Source organism: Rhipicephalus microplus, chromosome 2 (genome assembly GCF_043290135.1).
Source record: "Rhipicephalus microplus isolate Deutch F79 chromosome 2, USDA_Rmic, whole genome shotgun sequence".
NCBI classification, from domain to species: Eukaryota; Metazoa; Arthropoda; class Arachnida; order Ixodida; family Ixodidae; genus Rhipicephalus; species Rhipicephalus microplus.
Genome location: NC_134701.1, coordinates 235,125,929 through 235,144,453, shown reverse-complemented (window position 1 = coordinate 235,144,453; position 18,525 = coordinate 235,125,929). Strand labels below are relative to the sequence as shown.

General features: G+C 41.5%; 1 protein-coding gene across 2 annotated transcripts; it reads left to right on the top strand.

Annotated features, from left to right (window-relative positions):
• The first annotated feature begins 2,742 nt into the window (after positions 1–2,742).
• On the top strand, positions 2,743–13,812 carry LOC119170280 (DNA damage-regulated autophagy modulator protein 2). 2 transcript variants are annotated; one of them, XM_075877403.1, is made up of 8 exons: positions 2,743–3,094; positions 3,858–3,935; positions 5,067–5,188; positions 6,984–7,138; positions 7,882–8,059; positions 8,488–8,561; positions 10,318–10,434; positions 13,314–13,812. In XM_075877403.1, the coding sequence occupies exons 2-8, from the start codon at positions 3,865–3,867 to the stop codon at positions 13,464–13,466; spliced, it is 870 nt and encodes a 289-aa protein (XP_075733518.1). In that variant the 5' UTR covers positions 2,743–3,094; positions 3,858–3,864; the 3' UTR covers positions 13,467–13,812. The 2 variants fall into 2 exon arrangements, with proteins under 2 accessions (XP_075733518.1, XP_075733515.1); XM_075877400.1 differs by lacking the exon at positions 2,743–3,094 and adding an exon at positions 3,398–3,441.
• The last annotated feature ends 4,713 nt before the right edge of the window (positions 13,813–18,525 follow it).

The following is an 18,525-nucleotide window of genomic DNA, read 5'->3' as shown; positions in this document are numbered from 1 at the left end:
TTCACGTACGGTTTCATCACAATTGACGCGTTCCAGGCGAAACTGCCTATACTGCAGGAACACCGCCCTAGTTGTTGTACAACAAAGCGCGGAAAGATTATAAGCGTACCGCATACGGAGCAAAATATATACCACGCAGACATGTTTCTCGGCTATGAGACCAGCAGCAGCGCATGGTCGCACTTATCTAAGAACAATGTGTCGCTTCCTGGAACCTGCGCGAGCCATTGTGTTTTATCATTGGAAGCCTATACGTAAATTTTATTCCGATACCAGACGAAATGTGCACTTCCCGTGATTTCCCACGACGTTCACAGGTTAATATCTAACGAGATCATATCTTTTAATTGAATACAATGAACTTCGTTAATTTAAATTAATGCAGTTTTATTTGCCAAAGCAATGGCCCCTACACTATACACACGTCCAGAGGGTCCGATCAGTGGTAATCGACAGCACAAAATATACAGTTAAGGTTCTGCTTCATGCCCCGTTGCGGTAGGTACTCGGCTGCTGACCCGCAGGTCACAGGATCAAATCCCGGCTGCGGCGGCTGCATTTCCGATGGAGGCGGAAATGTTGCAGGCCCGTGTGCTCAGATTTGGGTGCACGTTAAAGAACCCCGGGTGGTCGAAATTTCCGAAGTGCTCCACTACGGCGTCTCTCTTAATCATATCGTGGTTTTGGGACGTTGGGACGTTAAACCCCACATATCGATGACGATAGTTATAGCGCGAGAACAAAACGACGACACAGAGACAAGAAGTGTCCTTCGTGTCCTTCTTGTCTCTGTGTCGTCATTTTGTTCTCGCGCTATAACTAGTGTCCTTCTTGTCTCTGTGTCGTCGTTTTGTTCTCGCGCTATAACTATCGTCATGCCATATCAACTAGCCCAAGCTGCCACAATTCTAACCCACATATCGATCAACCAATTAAGGTTCAGCTCCATGGATAGACTTTCCTACCCTCTATGGTCGCGCAGTTTCGATCCATGACCGAAAGTCACGAAAGTATTACAGCAAAAGCTGTAACGAGATCACAACTCGGGTCACGCGCAGTTGTCCGCCGCCGCCGCTGGTGTCCGTAACCACATCGCGCGAAATTAGAAAAAAATACTTAGTGCCAATTACACAGTGGGGCTAGAACTCGGGTCCGCTGGGTGCAAGACTAGTATTCTACCACTGAGCTACGCAGGTGCTTGAAACTTGTTATCAAACTTTTTGCCTCAGGCAGGCTTCATGTGGGGAAAGCAATCGCATTAATACAACTTATAAAGCGTTTCAAAACAGCGAAAGAACAACCGTTCTTCGCATAATGCGATTAGCGTAACGAGTGGGTCGTCCAATGCTCCAACCCATTACAAAAGCTTGTTCTTGTTCCCCTATGAACTGTGGCGCATATCCACTTCAGCCATAATTACTCATCGTCGTCAGCCACTGCATGAACAATTGGCACAAGATTCCTTGCTAGCGTTTAGCAGATACCACGCTTCTCAGAAGAATGACAAAAAATAGCATAGCGAATGCCGGCCTACTACCCAAATAAATTTATTAATAATGACCTAGTGGGTATCAAGAAAGTGTGGTTGCAGTAGTCACCCAATGAGTGTTTCGAAAACGCCCTGAAAGACCGCTCTTCGAGCTTTCGTTGTGACTGTATTGCGCCCTACGCACAGGCCTGGCTTTTTTTTATTATTGGTACTACGAAGCCCGTAACCAGGATTAAGGTTTTTTTTTTTTGGGGGGGGGGGGGGGGGGCTGGGGGGGGGGCACTATAGCTGAAGATTCGAGATCTTTGAGAAATTCACCCATTTTCGTCATTTATTTTCAAGAAAACACCCCTCTCCATGAAAATTTCAAGGGGAGGAAGGGGGGGGGGAAGGGGGAGGCTTTGGTATACCTCTTTGGTTACGGGCAAATCTCGTACACACACGCGTGCAAGTACAACGCGAAACAAAGATCTCTCGTAAACAAATGTACGGGCGCGGGTATACGCACATACACGGAAGGAACCGGCGCGCTGCCAAGCCATGTGGGCGCGGGTTCGACTACCGGCAACGGCGGCCGCATTTCGATAGGCCAGAAATGCTATTAAGGAACACCCGTGTGCCTTGTACTTGTCGTAAACAATACGGAGACCCATCTCCCTCCTTCCACTACGACGTGCATTGATCGACGTGTTTTTTTTTTTTTTTGGCGCGTAAAGCAAAACAAATCATTTCATATGGGCTCATTGATGGTGAAAAATGTACGTACGAAGTTATGGGGAAACCACAGATAAATTATGTTTAGTTTTGTCAACATGGATGGTATCAGCCAGGGATTGACTTTTGTTAGATGTTTGCGAAACGTGTCCCTTGACATTCCTCTTAGAGAAGACGCAAAATTGAATTCACCAAACGCATGCTGGAAATTCCTAATATGAAAAGCTATGAGTGATTATTTGACGCTGTATGTTGAACATTGTGCAATTACCATGAAATAAGATTACACTGAAGTTCAGACGAAAACGAAACCAAAACTGTTTTATTAAACAGCGCTTACACATTAACTGTTGTTCGCCGCACAAAACTTTACTAATACAAACATTTTGACGGTTTTGTGTTTTTATTAGTTAACACAAATGAACTTTTTTTTGCTAACAAGTGGTTTTTATCATAAATATTAACTTACTAGAGCCGCCCCCTCTCGGTTGCTCACCTAGCCTACTCTTCAATGTTCTGTGATCGTTACCACCTCCTCGCAAGCTGCGATCGCTCTCTGATCCTGTGATTGCGATTTCTCTGCTTTGAGTTGCGATATCCCCGGGCACTTGCGCAATGCTCAACTGACACCAAGTGTCCTGATAAGAAGACGCATTGTTCTAGCCGTGCGTTAATCATTCCTCCCGTCTACTTTGGACGGTGCCTGGCAACGACGAAGCGTGGATGGATACCCGCGTTCTACAGTGATTCAGTTCTTTGCACAGTTTTGACTTTTGATTTGCTATTGCGAGTGGTTTACTGTCGCTAACTCTCGCATTTAACGCTATAGATACTACGTTTGCAACATTGCCATCGATGCTCGTGTTCTCAATTCATCCCTCAGCGGCGCGGGTAAGTTAGAGCAAATTTTGTTGCACCCAAGCTGAAACCAGGAACTTTGTTGTCTCATGGACAGGCGTCACCGTTGTTTACTTCGCATAATTACGGGACACTGACCTTCCAAAGTCACTTCGAACTTGGGAGGTGTTAGAGTAGCCCTTTAGTGCCTTGCAGATGCCCGTCTTAAATTGTGCAAATATGGGTTTGGCATGTGAAGGGAAATTTACCGACACGCTTGGATTCTGCTGCTGTGTTTGGAACCGTGGAGCCACTTCCCCAAATGCATGCATCGTTAATCTTATTGCTGTTCGGTAAATATTTGAATCTCATATGAGAGCAAGGTTCTGCTTACGTTTGAGGTGAGTCTCTCGTCATGTCGGTGACAGAGTCAACATTCTTTCCTTGGCATCTTTGAGCACTACCGTATTGTTACAGTCGCTCGTGTAACGTTTGTCGGTTCCCATCCGGCACGCGACAAGAGACAAAAAAGCCGCTGTGTTGCATCGCGAACGCAGCACTGCTTTCGTCAATCGTCAGATACAATTGTGTCCCCGCGCTGGGCCTCCCCTACGGCTCAAATGCCACTCGAAGTGTCTACAGTAAACTGGAGATGATTTGTCTCGCTTTTTGCTTCTTCCGTAGAAACGTGCTAGCTCAAGTGTAATGTGATGGGGATCGCTCGTCACGAAGGTTCTAGGTGGTGGGGGTGGGGGAGAGGCCTGCTAAGCGAAATAGAATGAGCTGCACTTTTCTGACCATTTCTTTATGTTTGCAGCACTAAAATGCCCCTGACTAGAGTGGAACTTCTCCCTCTGTCCGTCTTCGTTCTATTGCCTGGCACCTTCATAGTTACGTGAGTGTGCTTGGTTCCTATCTTCGTTTATAAGAATAACAATGAAGATCCTCACATAAGTGACAATCATCGATTCCTTCTTGTTTTACATTGTTACAATGATTCATGCTAAGTTAATGTAAAAAGTGTTGTAGCTATCAGGAAAAGGTTTCGGCTTTGAGGTTCTACTTTTTGTGCCCTTTGCGTGCACCGTTTGGCAATAAAGATAGCAGGTCTAATTACAAGGATATTAGGTTTATTACAAAATCTAATACCCATGTCTGGAAGCCTGTTTACAGACACACGTGCTGCCTTTACAACTTATGTTACCAGAAACCAATCAATCAGTTGTATGGTTAAATGTCGTGACTGTTGCACAGTGCTTAATAGATACTGAATTCTCATCACTAATAACGGTTAAGGATGTGTCATGCATACTTTGCAGCACCCATGAACTTGTGCTTGGACTGACTGTGCTGCCCTAGTTTTATGTGCTTAATGTGGCAACTTTTTTATTATGCTGTAAATTAAAGATGAATTGCTTTGTTAGGTTTCCAAGACCAGTATTGCAATTTCATTTTTGATTATGATAAGGTAAGACGCCAGCATAATGAAATGATCGAAGTTGTGAACTAGTTATTTTAACCATTACATATTTACGAGACAGCAGCATGTAAACTGCATAGATCCATGTTTATGTCACGGTAGCACAGCATGAATTATTTCTGTAAATTGGAAACCTTGAGTCTGATAACAAGTGTAAGCATTAAATTTCTTAGATGGTAATACCCCATCATAGCTCCTCACATAGCGGATGATATTGTTGATGCTGAGAGACGAAAGACACATAGCGGATGATATTGTTGATGCTGAGAGATGAAAGACTGCACAAAATTAGTTTACACTTTCTGTGTGAAAAATATGGAACTACATTTAAGACACCTTTTCCATGTGAAATGGGCACATACTAACACAGTGCTGCTATGTAACATATATAAAGACTGTGCTCACGCTTTTTTTGTTCGTATGCTGCTATCATGCTAACATAACCCATTTATGGGATGTTAAATGCCACATTTTCTTCTCAAATGTCTTTCGTATTTTCATATTGCCAGAGAATGTTGACTTATGACGTTAACACTAATTCCGCAGGTACTTGATCTCAATTCTCCTTGGCCATGTGGAAGTGGAGTTTCCGTACATCAGCGACACAGGCACATACGCCCCTGAGAGCTGCATATTTAGCCAGCTCCTCAACATCTGCTCCTTCTTGAGTGAGTCAAGCTTATTGTTTGGTCATCCCTTTTGTTGCTACGGGTAATGTACATGACATGCATTAAAGCTGAGAAGCTGCACCTGCTGTTGAATGCTTACTATTTCACTGCATTTTAGTTGCTGTATTGTGCTCATGTTGATCACTTTGGCTGTTCTATAGGTAAAATAACATCGGCATGGTTTTTATTTTTGACTTGGCCCTTCGTAAAGATTAAAGCTGCTTAAAAATTATTCATTTGCAGCTGCTCATTTCTGCCGTGTAAATGTCTTGAAGATTATTTTGCATACTTGTCATAAAAACAGGTTTCTTTTGAAAGCTTTATAAGCAGTTTGAAAAGTGTGGTATGTATTCCTTGCATTGAATATGTGACACTGTAGCTCTATAAATGTGTTTTATATACCCACATAGTTTCAGTACTCAAGTCAGTTATTGAGTACACCAGTTATGCGCACTTGAAAGCATGTCACCATTTTTCGCAATGAATCGTGTGACGCACCTAAATGAACATCTGATAGAAAAGCTCTGGTACACAAGCTTGTTTCATTTAATAAAAGGCAGTGTGTACTGAAAGTTGCCGTCATACTGTTTTAGCTTTACAACATGAGCTGTAGCACCCATGGCGGATCCAGAAAAGTGTGCGATAAAAGTGATTGCCCCCCACCCCCCACAACACCTGTGTCAGCACCACTCCCCCCCCCTATTCAGTGCTTGTCGTCCACTTCCTGCCGCCAATTAGGAGCGATGAAGAGGACCCCTGTCAGCACATATTAACAGCATTTATGCTATGACAAATTTTTGTGCTACGTAAACACAAAATAGCAATGACCACGCACCCTTCTCCAGTGTTACTTGAAGCGAGTGCCTCCCCCCCCCCCCCCTCCCCCTAAAAGGAGTGGCTAGATCTGTCCTTGTGTAGCACTAAACTGAAATGTAGAACACACTCAGTGGCATAGACTTTTTTCAAATTTATTTAAATCAGCATTCAGATGTTGTGCATTTGCTGTGATGTTAGATCACAAAGTGTAGATAGTGATCACATAAAGTAGACAGAGGTGGCATGGCATACTGTCCAGCCTCCAAACTGCATGAAAGCACTTCCTTAGCTACAGCTGCAGTGGGTAAAATTGTAATACTCATCTTTGCAATCGCGAGTACACTCTGCAGAAAATTGCTTGTGTCTGTGAGAGAAGTGAATTTTTTATTACTTCTTCCTTTTTCCCACTGGCACCTAATAGCTTTCTTGACTTTTTAAGCATTTGCATCAATTATTTACTGCCTTCATTCATAATTGTGAAGTTAACTCAGTGTATACATTCACTTTTCCTTCTGATTTTTGTCCACTACATATTGGATACTCAAGTGGCTACAGGGCCGGTTCCTTTTGTGATATATTGATAATTATGTTGGCAAATATTGATTCTTAGGATCATATGCCTCATAGCATGTGTACTTACACTTATGCTCATGTTTAGAAACCTCAAATCTTTAAAAGTTCTGGAGGTTTCTGTACAACAGCAGTTCACGTAGCCCATAATGCGGGGCTTGGGTGTGTAAGCACATCATTTTGTCGGGGTGAGAGTTTGTTGAGGGCATTGCAAAATATAATGTCATGCCCAGGCCTGTGGAGTGACAAACTTGTGCAGAAAAAGGTTACACGTACAACTGTGTGACTGCTTCAAAAGTAACTGTGCGACTGTTGGTGTACTTTGATGTTGTTGTTTTTTTGTATTCGTAGACTGTCATTTAATGCCCTTCTGTGCATTTGGCATTCTTTTTTTTTTCTGTGCCTGCAGTGGCTGCAACAGTGTATGTTCGTTACAAAGAAGTGGAGCAATACTACAGGGACCATCTGTCCCAGGAGTCGCCGCGGGTTCTTCGGATGAACACTAGTGGCCTATGGCTGGGCTGGATTTCGTCCCTAGGTGTATCCATCGTCGCCAACTTTCAGGTGAATACGATGGCTTCAGTTCTTCCCAACCCGTGCAAAAGCAAATGCAACATTTTTTGCATGATTTTGTTGATTTAATTTCTTTGAGAGCAAGTTCATAGATGCTTTTCACAAAACGGTCAAATAAAGCAGAATGAGGGTCTCAGTCCTAGCTGGCTGATGAGATAAATTCATTTGACATGAAATGCAAAACACTGTCAGTGAAAAGAAGGCACTCTGCTGTGTATCAGGTGAATACGATGGCTTCAGTTCTTCCCAACCCGTGCAAAAGCAAATGCAACATTTTTTGCATGATTTTGTTGATTTAATTTCTTTGAGAGCAAGTTCATAGATGCTTTTCACAAAAGGGTCAAATAAAGCAGAATGAGGGTCTCAGTCCTAGCTGGCTGATGAGATAAATTCATTTGACATGAAATGCAAAACACTGTCAATGAAAAGAAGGCACTCTGTTGTGTGTCTGTTGTGTTTGCTTTGGTCCCGTGTATTGCATTTCAGGCTTGAAAAACAGCATCATTTAATGAAGTGGGAAAGCAAAGATAGTAAAGCCATTGTACTTCTTTCCATTGACCACACTCCAATTTTGCTTATTCTTCAAGTTTCTGCAATAAACCTCTTGTCATTGCCTTTCCTGGTCGCTGGGTAGCCTGCCGGCCATTACCGGTTTTCATCAAGGTTCGAAGAGTTCTATGTTTGCTGTATTTGTAATAAGTGTAGGAAATGTCGGGGGACTCATATCTGTGCAGGAGACTGAAGTCCTCTATGTTCACCTCTGTGGAGCCTTCCTGGCTGTGGGCGGTGGCACGGCATACACGTGGGTCAACACGCTTATGAGTTTCCATATGCACCCGCTGGTGAACACTCGCTTCATGGCGTGGCTACGATTTTTCCTCTCCGTGGTGGCAACAGTGGCCTTCATCTCCAGTATCCTTTGCCCATCTCTTGGCCTGGCAAAGAAACACTGAAGATATTAATTGTACAGTGCTTCTATAGAGCTTGAAATAAGGCGGCACAGAAAATATGTGTACATAAAGATGTGCATGCACTTATGAAGGTTACACATGCCAAGCATGTGCAACTGAAGGAATTCGTGCTAGTTACAGTATCAATGTTGACAGCTTTTAAACACTGCAAAACAATAGCAACTGTGCAGCTCCTGGTTGTCTAAAACCTGTTTTGATAGCACTGCAAGCAAAGGCTATGAACATGCCCTAAACTGCAGTTCAGACGTTTTTCATAACAATGTCGTACTTTTGCCTACTTTCAGCCCCAAAAGCAGCAGTTGGTTAATGACCCCCTTCATTGTTTTTTCTTGTTTCTTGTCGTAAATCTCCTTGACTCTGTCTCCTCAGCTGCCATTACAGCACCCATGTCGCTTCAGAGATTTCACGGAAAGGACAAAACGAAATGGAAGCCTGAAGACGGGGTTTGTTCTTATCTGTGCTACTATTTTTAGTTGATGTTGTTTTATGCATATTGTAGCAAGTTTTTAAAAGCACACGCACGTATGCTAGGATGAGATTCGTAAACATAATCTAAAAAAAATTTGTTGACAATACCATGGACACGCACGGGGTCCTAAGTTGGGGTGGGGGGTGCAGCGTAATAAAACCTTTGTCCTGATTGGTGTTTTTGGTGCAAGTCACAAAGCTAAGAAAGAAAAGTTTGCATTGAATGATTTATGTCCAGTTAGACATGCATTTCAGTGTAATTTTTTTTTACTAAACCTGGACTGTTATGCATGAGAATTGCAGCCAAGTGCATACTAAGGTTTTGTCAAACAGGGCTGTACGCACAAACATTTTTATTACAAAAGGTGACCAGTATTTGTTTTGCTGCCTTTTGAGGTGCTCATTATGGTTTGCAGTCTAATTCTCAATGCTGCTATAACCGCAGGAGAGCACTGCTTGCCTAAAATCGTATACTGGGTGGTTTAGGACTGTAGACTGCTCGATTCATACGTAAGAAGGTTGGAAGAGGAAGTGAAATTAGCATTGCAGTTTTTTCATCCTGTGTCCGTGTTTTATAAAGTGCTCTTTTGAAGATGAATTGCAGTGTAACACACTTTTCTTTCTCACTGTTCCACATGAACATTGGTGGCCTCCTGTGAATCAAAGACGATGAGGAGAGTAATGCCTGCATCGCAAAGTAATAGCCGCTAGCAATAACTACAGGATGCTGAAAGTAACAGCGGGTAGAACTTCCGCATTGTGTGGCCGTTCTCATAAGGGCATTCAGCCTTTTTTTTTTACCCGCAGTAAGCACATTATCAGGGTCCTTTGTCATTAATTTGCACTGAGCTTCCACGTCCTTTGATATCAGTGCTCGTGTATGTCCAGCCTCTTCTCTGTACTTGTAATCTGTGCATTTACCCTGTGCCATGTCCTCCTTGCGAAATAATAAACTTTACAAGACTGCACTCTCATCCCCTTTCCCTGCCAACACACACGCATGCCTATCCATAATTCAGCGAAATTGTGATGTGACGAAGCAAATATTGCATCTTTCGCTAAGATCTGCGTGCAGCAAGGATATCTTTGTGTCAAATACTTCTCTCGCAACATTGTTTGGCAATTATCAAAACAGATAAGTAAAAGTAGTTGCTTTGGCAGGTTGCTTGAACGATGAAAATCTATAAAAGCGGCACAAAATAAGAGGGCCGATTCACGCAGTGTTTGTTCAGGATGCTTTTTTCTCCATCTCGTTTGCACAAAAATTGTTCTGCATTTGTTGCCTTGACCATGAGCGGCATCTGCTAGCATTCCCAGGGTTGCACATGCATAAATAACCAAGGGAGCTAATGGGGGGAACGCCTAATGCCGTAGCTCCATTGGTAGAGTAATGCACGTCTAATGCGAATGTTCCGGGTTCGATCCTCATTGCTAGCAATTGTTTTTTTTTTTTTTTGTCTACTGCAAATCTGTTTCCTTTCATCTGACAACTCTCTTTTCAATTAAAAGTGACCGAAAACAACTCCTTGCTGTCCTAGACTCCACATGGCTTCATATGGTTGTCTGTCTTTGACATTTGTGTTACCGATTGGAAACAACTGAAACTAATTCACCCAAGTTTTGTGAAAGGAAATTTAAGGCCATATCTGTATCATATAGGGAATGTATGCGACTTTTTTTTTTTATATGTCCACAGAGCAACTAATGCTCTTTCTTCCTTCCGCAATGCAGGGTTACCACCTCCACGTGGCAAGCACAGCATCAGAGTGGATACTAGTGTTTGCAGTGGACATTTACCTGCTCACGTTCGTCAAGGAACTTCGCCAAGTCTGCCTCAGCTCCCCTAAGGTGCATAGCTCATGGCGGCAGCAGCATAGGGCTCGTACCATGTTCCCCTGGGCTATCTGTACTGAGCGAAAGTCGTCCAGGCGACTCTCGGTCACTAGTACTTCACTGTATTAAATTTAGCGTCGGGAGAAGTGTGGATCATTCATAACACCACTTTTTTTTTTTCTTCACGAATGGTGCTTTTGTTTTGTTTCACACTGATAGCTCTTGTGAGCTCCAAGTTCATCCTCCGGCATCATCATGTCTTTGAACATGGAGTTCTGCCAGAATGGTGCACTCTGCATATTGAACAGGCTTCCTGAATCATCATCATCTGTTTTGTTAAACAATTCATGCATTTAGCATGGGCATCACTTTCTAGTCGAATGTTATATATGCACCTACGAAAGATGAGTTAGAGTTTATCTTTGTTTTCATTTTCTTTCCATTCTTGTTTGTTTCTCAGTAATGCAGTTCATTTAATTTAATAAAATTTTACTTGTTTGTTCAAGTATAGGCCTCTTTTACTTATTGTTCAAATGTGAGAAGCTGTTTCCTTTTTTTTATCAAAGAACGGTGTGTATATAATACGGTTTCTACTAAAAGCATTTGGGGAAATAATTTTTAACCTGAGCATGATGTTGTTTATTTGTTTTATACAACTTTATAATGTGTATATAGTAATGCTTTTAGAGCAGCTCAAGAGTTTGCAAATTTTACCATTGTTAGTTTTAAAAGCGATACCTTTTAAAAGCGATACCTTTTCCCATTATCTGCATACTTATAACTCCATGAATGGCAGTATGGAAGTGGTTAACTGTTAATGAGTAGTAAGAACTTTGTTTAAGGTTTAACGGTTGCATTTCCTTCAGGTTGTAGAAGCCAGAGTATTTTTTAACAACATTCAAATGTCAACGTTAATGGTGGTGGTTATTGCTCCCAAACAATAGAGCAGCTGCTTGCAGTATAAAAGATAAAGCTCGGAGGTCTATATCGCACTGTTTTTGCCTCACAAGGTGGCAAGCACTGGGGGAACAGAACTTGACCTTGACGTATGCCTGGGAGGCCTGCATTTGTGCAATATGCAGGCAGAAGGCTCCATTTAAGCAAAGTAGCACGTGCGCTGCTTCTAATTAACCATCAGAATGGTGTAGTACCTGCAAAGCTTAGCCGGTCATGGAGAATGTACTAAGGAAGCAGCAGATCTGCAAGTTGAAAAATAAAAGGAAAACCTCACTTTGCAATCTCTTGTTACATAAGTGTGGTGCTGTCCTCTCTTCTGCACATTACTCTGTTCTGCACATTGCTCTGTCATGTCCTGTGGGTTTCTTAGAGGAAATGCTGCATTTGGGTAGCCCTTTGTAACGCTTATCGCTTGCTGTGTTCACTGGGCGGCTTATCAGGGCTGTTTGCAGTATGATACAAGTTGCTGATGTCATATCAAAGAGGGCAATTAAACACTATATTCAAGCCATTGCAAAAAACAAGGGTAATATCTGGACCTGGTTGAACCGAGTGGTGGTGGTGAAACATTTAATAACCATTAAATCGAGTCAGTTCTTGCATGATAGTAGGTAGCTTTTTGTTTGCACTGGGTCACTTTAGTGATATACTCTTTCCTGAAGAATATGACAAACGTGTTTCCTTCACTTGAATTGGTTCCTTTTTATCTAGAGCTATGGAATTGGGTAATAGCCTGATAGCAGTACGTTTCGTTGATTAGAAGCACTCAGGATGAGTACACGTGTTGTATCTATTGATAGATTATCACCCCGTAATTAACTTTGAAAGGGAGCAGCTGTTAGATTCAACGTTGCTCATTCTCTATGTTTATCGTTTCCATATTGTTTAAAAGAAAAAAAAAAGCTGGGCAAAAGCTTTATCACGTGGTGCAGAGCTTACATGCTGTTAGATCTTTTTTGTATGAATAATGTCACTTGCACTCTTTTGTACGCTCCATACACAGGTGAGGTACCGTAGGCTGACCAGAGTGCTGAAGTCTTGGAAACCTGTATCTATGCTTTCATTTTCAAAATTGCTTATTGTAGCTTAGTATTAGCTGAATTATATGTTTATCAGTTATGTAGGCATATCATTTAGAGCATTATTTTGCCAACACATGGACAATATCTGGTGGAAACGTCAGTGGAATCCTGAGATGTGTCAGCCCTTCGTTCTATTGTATCATCCTTTGAAATATTTTGTAGTTCAAATTTTTTTTATGTACCATCCTTGTTAATATTAAAGCTGTTTGTGAGTGTATTTTTATACTGGAGCACATGAAACGCACTTTAGTGAGAAAGAAAGGAATACAACGTAATCATAAGCAGTCTAAATGGATACCACCCTGATCCCTGTTCTGAAGAAAAACTTAGTCGTGTTAATTGATGCAATACTACACCAAAAATAATATGGACATATAAAACGACTAGTCATGACACCCCAGTTTCTCAACCTTCGCAACTTCACAGTGTGTTGGCAGCATTGCAAGGACAGGCATGCCTGCAGTTGTGAGTGGACGATACATTGGATGTTAGCGAGCAGCTGCCATGCTGCAATTTGTTCTTGGGCATTTTTATGCAGTGTTGCACGTTGCATCCATAATCAACTCTTTTGTAAAGCTGCTCTTGCAATTGTGCACATAAGTGGTCAGTTAATGTTAATGCGTGCCGCTACTCCCACTGAATCAAGATAGCTATTCTTTTTCATAATTTTCAGTAATACATTCTTGTGCATAGCTAAATGCACAAATGTCTATTTGTTCTTGTTTAGCTCATCTCTGTGCCATTTTCAACAAAGACGTGCCCCTACGAATGCAACAATCGGTCTGTCCACCGTAGTATCCCTGTTTGCGTCCTGGATACCAACAACCCTATCTTTTTTTCTCCTTCGCATTGCAGGTACAGTTTCTGACGGAAGGTACCCACCTGTCAAACTCGAGCGACGTGTACCACACGCAAGACCACTTGGAAATCGCGCACGCCCCCATGCCTTCCTTAGGCAATGGAGCTTCGGACGTAGCCATTCTCACCACGCGGGCAATCGTGCACTAGTGTAGTGGCACGTCCCGTGCTTAAAACTCTTGCCGTGAATCCCGGAATGTGCACGTTTTAACTTGCGATATCTTTTTGATGATGCTGATACGCGAGTGATGCATATACACATACATGGCCCGTCGTCAACTGCTAACGTTCGGTTGTCGTCCGGCAGTTGCCCCCACTTCGTACTGCAACGGCAGGCAGTGTATCAGTTTGCTACATGTCCCGGAGCCTGTAAAAATGGTTCCTCATTGCCACCTGCCGATATGTTCCTGTGTTCCTTTTGTTCCACTTTCAAAAGGTGAATGTGTTTAACACAACTGTGATTAGTTCATGAACAATCGTTATCTCTGATAGTGCACACACGCCTTGTCATTTGTCTGAACTTTGCTCACAGTTTGTGCTGCCCACCACATATCTGGTGCACATGCCGAGCTAGTGTTCTATGGAAGTCATATGTACTGGTGGTGTAAAACACTTTGTGCACACGGTCGACCATCACCTGAGTGGTTACCAGATTTTGCGAGTTCTCCGTAGAATATTTATTTCATTCTACCTTTGAAGAGGCCTCTCATATGTAGCCCTGTTTGGGCTATGCATTCCCTCTACGCATGTATTTTTAGTCCTCCAGTTGTAAGTGTGGCTTTTTCTTGGTCGAACTTTTTTTTAGTTGAATGTCCCGCATATAATAGGGAGCATCGGTTCCCTTATAAAGCAAGTTAATATTTAACATTTCATTAATGCCTTTGAGAGTAGCATTACTTTAGTAATGTGGGCATTCATTGATCAGTGTACAAGTTTATTTACTAATGAAAGGGCATAAATTTCATATTGCTTTTTTTTTTCTGTTGTGGTTAAAAGAGCGTATGATTGTGTATAGTACTATTTTTGAGCCCTGCTGATGCAGTCTGTATTTTTATTATAAATTAAAATGCATTTTTAAACGAAAAGTGTACCTTGTGGTGAATGTGAAGAATTATAAGCTAATGCAAAACATGGAGACACATTGATATAAGGTTTTCATCTGATGCTCTTTCACTGACCTGCCTTACATTTGCATGCACGTACAGTAGACTCTCAATAAACGGAAGCTTGAGGGACCAAAAATATGTCTTCCATTTAACAAGAGTTCTGTTTACTGAGAGGTGAACTGGGTTCCAGCATTCAGGGATAAAACAAATGTCAGAGGAAGTTGTTGCATTTACGCAGTAGTTCCATTTAACAGATTTATGTTTACTCAGAATCTGCTGTATTCTCCTCATTGAGCAACTGCCTACAAAGGCTGCCTTGAAATGTGCGAAACTGGCGTTTTTTGCAAAAGCAGTGGTGCACTGGGCTTTTGTTGAGCAGCAAAGTCGTGGCATGCTGTTACCTGGGCATCTCAACTTTTGTTATTTTAAAAAAAGAATTATCTTGTTTTATTTGTCTATACCGGGAGCCCCTCCTGGAGCTATTAAAGGTTTGTACAGATTATTACAATGAGCTGTTACTATCTCATAATGAGAATGCGATGTGCACATAGGTAATTGTTTGTTAGCTGAAACACGTTGCTGAGAGTAAAAGGAATAGATACATTCACAAAAAGGGAAGCAACAATTTTCCATTTTTCTTATAGTTAATAGTGGACCCGGCAATTCCAAACTTCCCTTCATTAAGTTTGTTCTAGCTCATAATCTTTATTAAAATAGTGTATTAAGACCTTTGTTGTGAACTAATGAGGCATAGAAGCACAAAATATTTTTCCTTGAAAATATTCTGTCAGGTGTTAGCTAGTGCAAAATTGGAATACAGATGTCCAAATGAAAAAAGTTTTGGCTGGAAACATTCCTGATTGTAGGAAATGTTCAAAGGTTTGCTTTTAGCTTGGTTACTGATCGCATTCAGTTGAAGTGGGAGGAGTCTAGGGGGCTAGACATTTCTGTTTTATTGATTAGGTATTGATGGTAAGGTTGCCATACTATACTCTTGTACTCCTGACTAGTGCAAAGATTTTGCCAACTATGCACTTGTTTTCATGTCAGAATTTCCACGCTTCAGTTTTCTTTTAAACAAGCTGAACTTTCAAAGTGTGTATATACAGACATTTATTACATAGTGGCTCGATCATAGATTGTGTTTGTAGTCTCTGCAAGATGTTTAATTTGTTTTGCGTGTTTTATAATGTCACCATCAGTAGCTTGGGGAGCAAGATGGGATAATATCTTACGTGATACAGTCTTACAAGCATAATCAACTTACTTATTCCATGAGATACTGCAGTCGTTATAGACTGCAAAGACTCATTCTGTAAAATTTTTTCATGGGTGCTTTTTACTCACCAAACATTAGACAGACATAATCAAATACTGTAGAACCCTTTTATAAGAGACATGCATGGGGGGCAGTTCTTGCCCTTTATATAAGGTGTCTCGTACAAGCAGGGTACCATGTTCTCATTATCTGTTGGTTTTTTATTTCAGTGTAGGCACACTGGTGTCTCGAGCTCTAAGTATCTTATAAAAAGGGGCTTCAGTGTAAGCGTTCAATCTAGGAGTTCATCTCGCAAAACTTCATTGTCATCGTCTCCTGCACCCTCTGCCTGACGCCTCCTCAAACCTGCTTCCGGCGATGTTTGTTGCATTATACTGCTAAGATGAAAAATGGCGTGCAAAACTGGAGTATAGTTTGCTGATCATCATGATGAAAGCAGCGCAAAACGATAACACGAGACGACAAACAATACAGGATAGGGGCTATCTCTCTCTCTGGTTCGTGTTTATGGCTGTATCGGTAATGCCTATTAAGAATATTGCCAGTCTCAATATCGACCCCTGTGGAAGTGGCAAAGGATGGAAGTGGCGAGTTTTAGAATTGCTAATTAGAAGTTTTTGTGTACTTTTTATGGCATTTAGGTATACCTTAACCTACTGTACTATTCTTGAGACTAAGGCCAGTGTCATAAAAGCGCTGCGCAAACTGCATGGCAAACCCATTTTAAGGCTTTAGAAAAAACTAGGGCTATGGCATCTCAACTTTCTTTATTGTTTATGACAGCCGCAAAGTGCTGAATTGTCTCAAACAGCCTAGTCACAGTAGAAAAACACCTTTGGAATTCTTCTTTAAATTAGGAAGGCTTTGACATGTAATCTGTTGTGTACCTATAAATGGCATGTTCACAGAATTTACAGACAGTGCAGGTAACTGAAGTAAGGTGGCAGTTATTAATACTTGACTTCTTCGAATACTAGCACCATCCTCACCACTAGCCAGTCATCAGGTAACGAACCAGTGCCTAATGATGGCCTAAATATTTTTGCCAATAAGCCTACAACAAGATTACTGTAGCACTTCATGAATCCAGATAGTTTGTTTCCTGGTCCTGACAATTTTATACAGGTTAAAATGAAAATTTGAATATTTGTCGGGTTTGTGTCACCCGATATCTGCAATCTCGAGCCTATTTGACCGACCGAGAGTTCTGAGCATGTAAAATCATTTTGCAATCCATAGCTTTGAAGACCCTGCTTGCTACAAATGTGATCTTCATCAGGGCAGAAGTTATTGCTTGTTTTTTTCTAAACAGAACCTTTCCAGACTACATTTTTGTATCTGGTGACCAAAGTGGTAAAGAAATTTGTTCTTACTGTTTTTAATTATTTGCAAGCTTGCATGCTGAAAGCAGAACTCATGCTGCGGATACTTGTTGTCGCTTATTGCGCACTCTGTGGTCAGTGTTTCGAGTAGATATGAGTTTTATTAATCCGAAGGAGGCTCGCCTTTTCTATGAATTTTTTTTATCATGTACAGACTCTGATATTCACGCTGCTACTGTCGACATAAAACATCTCCAAAGACACTGTACAAATCATCTCCCTGTAAAATTATGTTTAACAGCTGTCTCTAGATTAGCAAGAATCAATGTGTCATCTGCTCTCTGAAAATTTAGTACTTGTATGTTACAATGTTTTGGTCACGCCATTATCGTCTTCCCAAAGAATGACTTGTGGTTTATGGTCTTATATTCTGTTTTCTTTGTCACCCTGATAATGAAGCATAGTTTTTGATAAATATTGACTGATCACTTTTGCATAGCCTTAACCTTTCATCTGCAAAGCTATATTTACCACTTTAATTGGGCAACGTTATCCCATCATTTCCAGCATACATACTGTGTGTAAAGTCTAGACAGTATTACTAGATATTCATGTGTCCTAGTCAACATCGCACAAGTCTTTGTCAGCCATAAGTATTAACTTTGGTTAGTTAAGCTTTCAACGTATTCATAAAGCTACTGAAGAAACTGAAGTGCGGGATGTGCTATAGATAATGCCAATCGTTAAAATGACACCTGCAGGGAATAAATTGCACCATATGTTTACTTAGTCATAAATGATGGGAGGTTGTTCTTGCTTTATTGAGTTTTTCATTAAGAACGTAATGCTACCATCCCTTGTTCTATCATTATGAAACACAGGAGGGAGATCATCATTACTAATATTGTGTTGTAACGAAGTCTCTGCAATGGCACTTGCATGAAAGTAGTGTAGTAAGGTTAATCGTTCATAAAGCTGGCATCTAATACAAAAGGCTTGTGCTTTTATACTTAGTAGTTTTTCTTTTTTTATGAGGTTCTGAGGTCACACGTGGCTCAAGCTGTCACTTGGGGCGTGTTTCGACGTGCCTGTTTGCCATCAAAACACAAGGCCTTGGAGAGTTTTTCTTGTTGCAGCAGCGGAATTGAATGAAGGCTATATTTGAACATTCTTCCACGCTAGCGTCTTTCGTGTGTGGTTGCGGGTGCATGAAACGAATCACCACAACCGCCTGATAACATGTGCGCACATTTCCCCGGGCGTTTTAATTTGAGCGCTGAGCCAGAAACATTGCCTGCGACATCCAAAAAGGAAGGAATGTTTGATCAACGCCTTCTCTATTTCATCAATGCCAGACATATGCGCCAATTTAGCCCAACCGTGAAGGAGCACAAAGGAATAAATCTGACAGATGTTGTCTATCGCATCTCCGGCGGAATGCGCTCGGAAGCACGTGTGAGGCAAGCAGCGCTACCCTTCATGTAGCGTCGCATCACGACTAC

What these genes read in the sequence shown, in the direction of transcription:
- LOC119170280 (XM_075877400.1), top strand. Translation starts at nt 3,413, where the DNA reads ATGAGAGCAAGGTTCTGCTTACGTTTGAG. An exon ending in AGGTTCTGCTTACGTTTGAG is followed by an intron (nt 3,442 to 3,857) that starts GTGAGTCTCTCG and finishes TTATGTTTGCAG; the next exon opens with CACTAAAATGCCCCTGACTA. An exon ending in TCTGCCTCAGCTCCCCTAAG is followed by an intron (nt 10,435 to 13,313) that starts GTGCATAGCTCA and finishes TTCGCATTGCAG; the next exon opens with GTACAGTTTCTGACGGAAGG.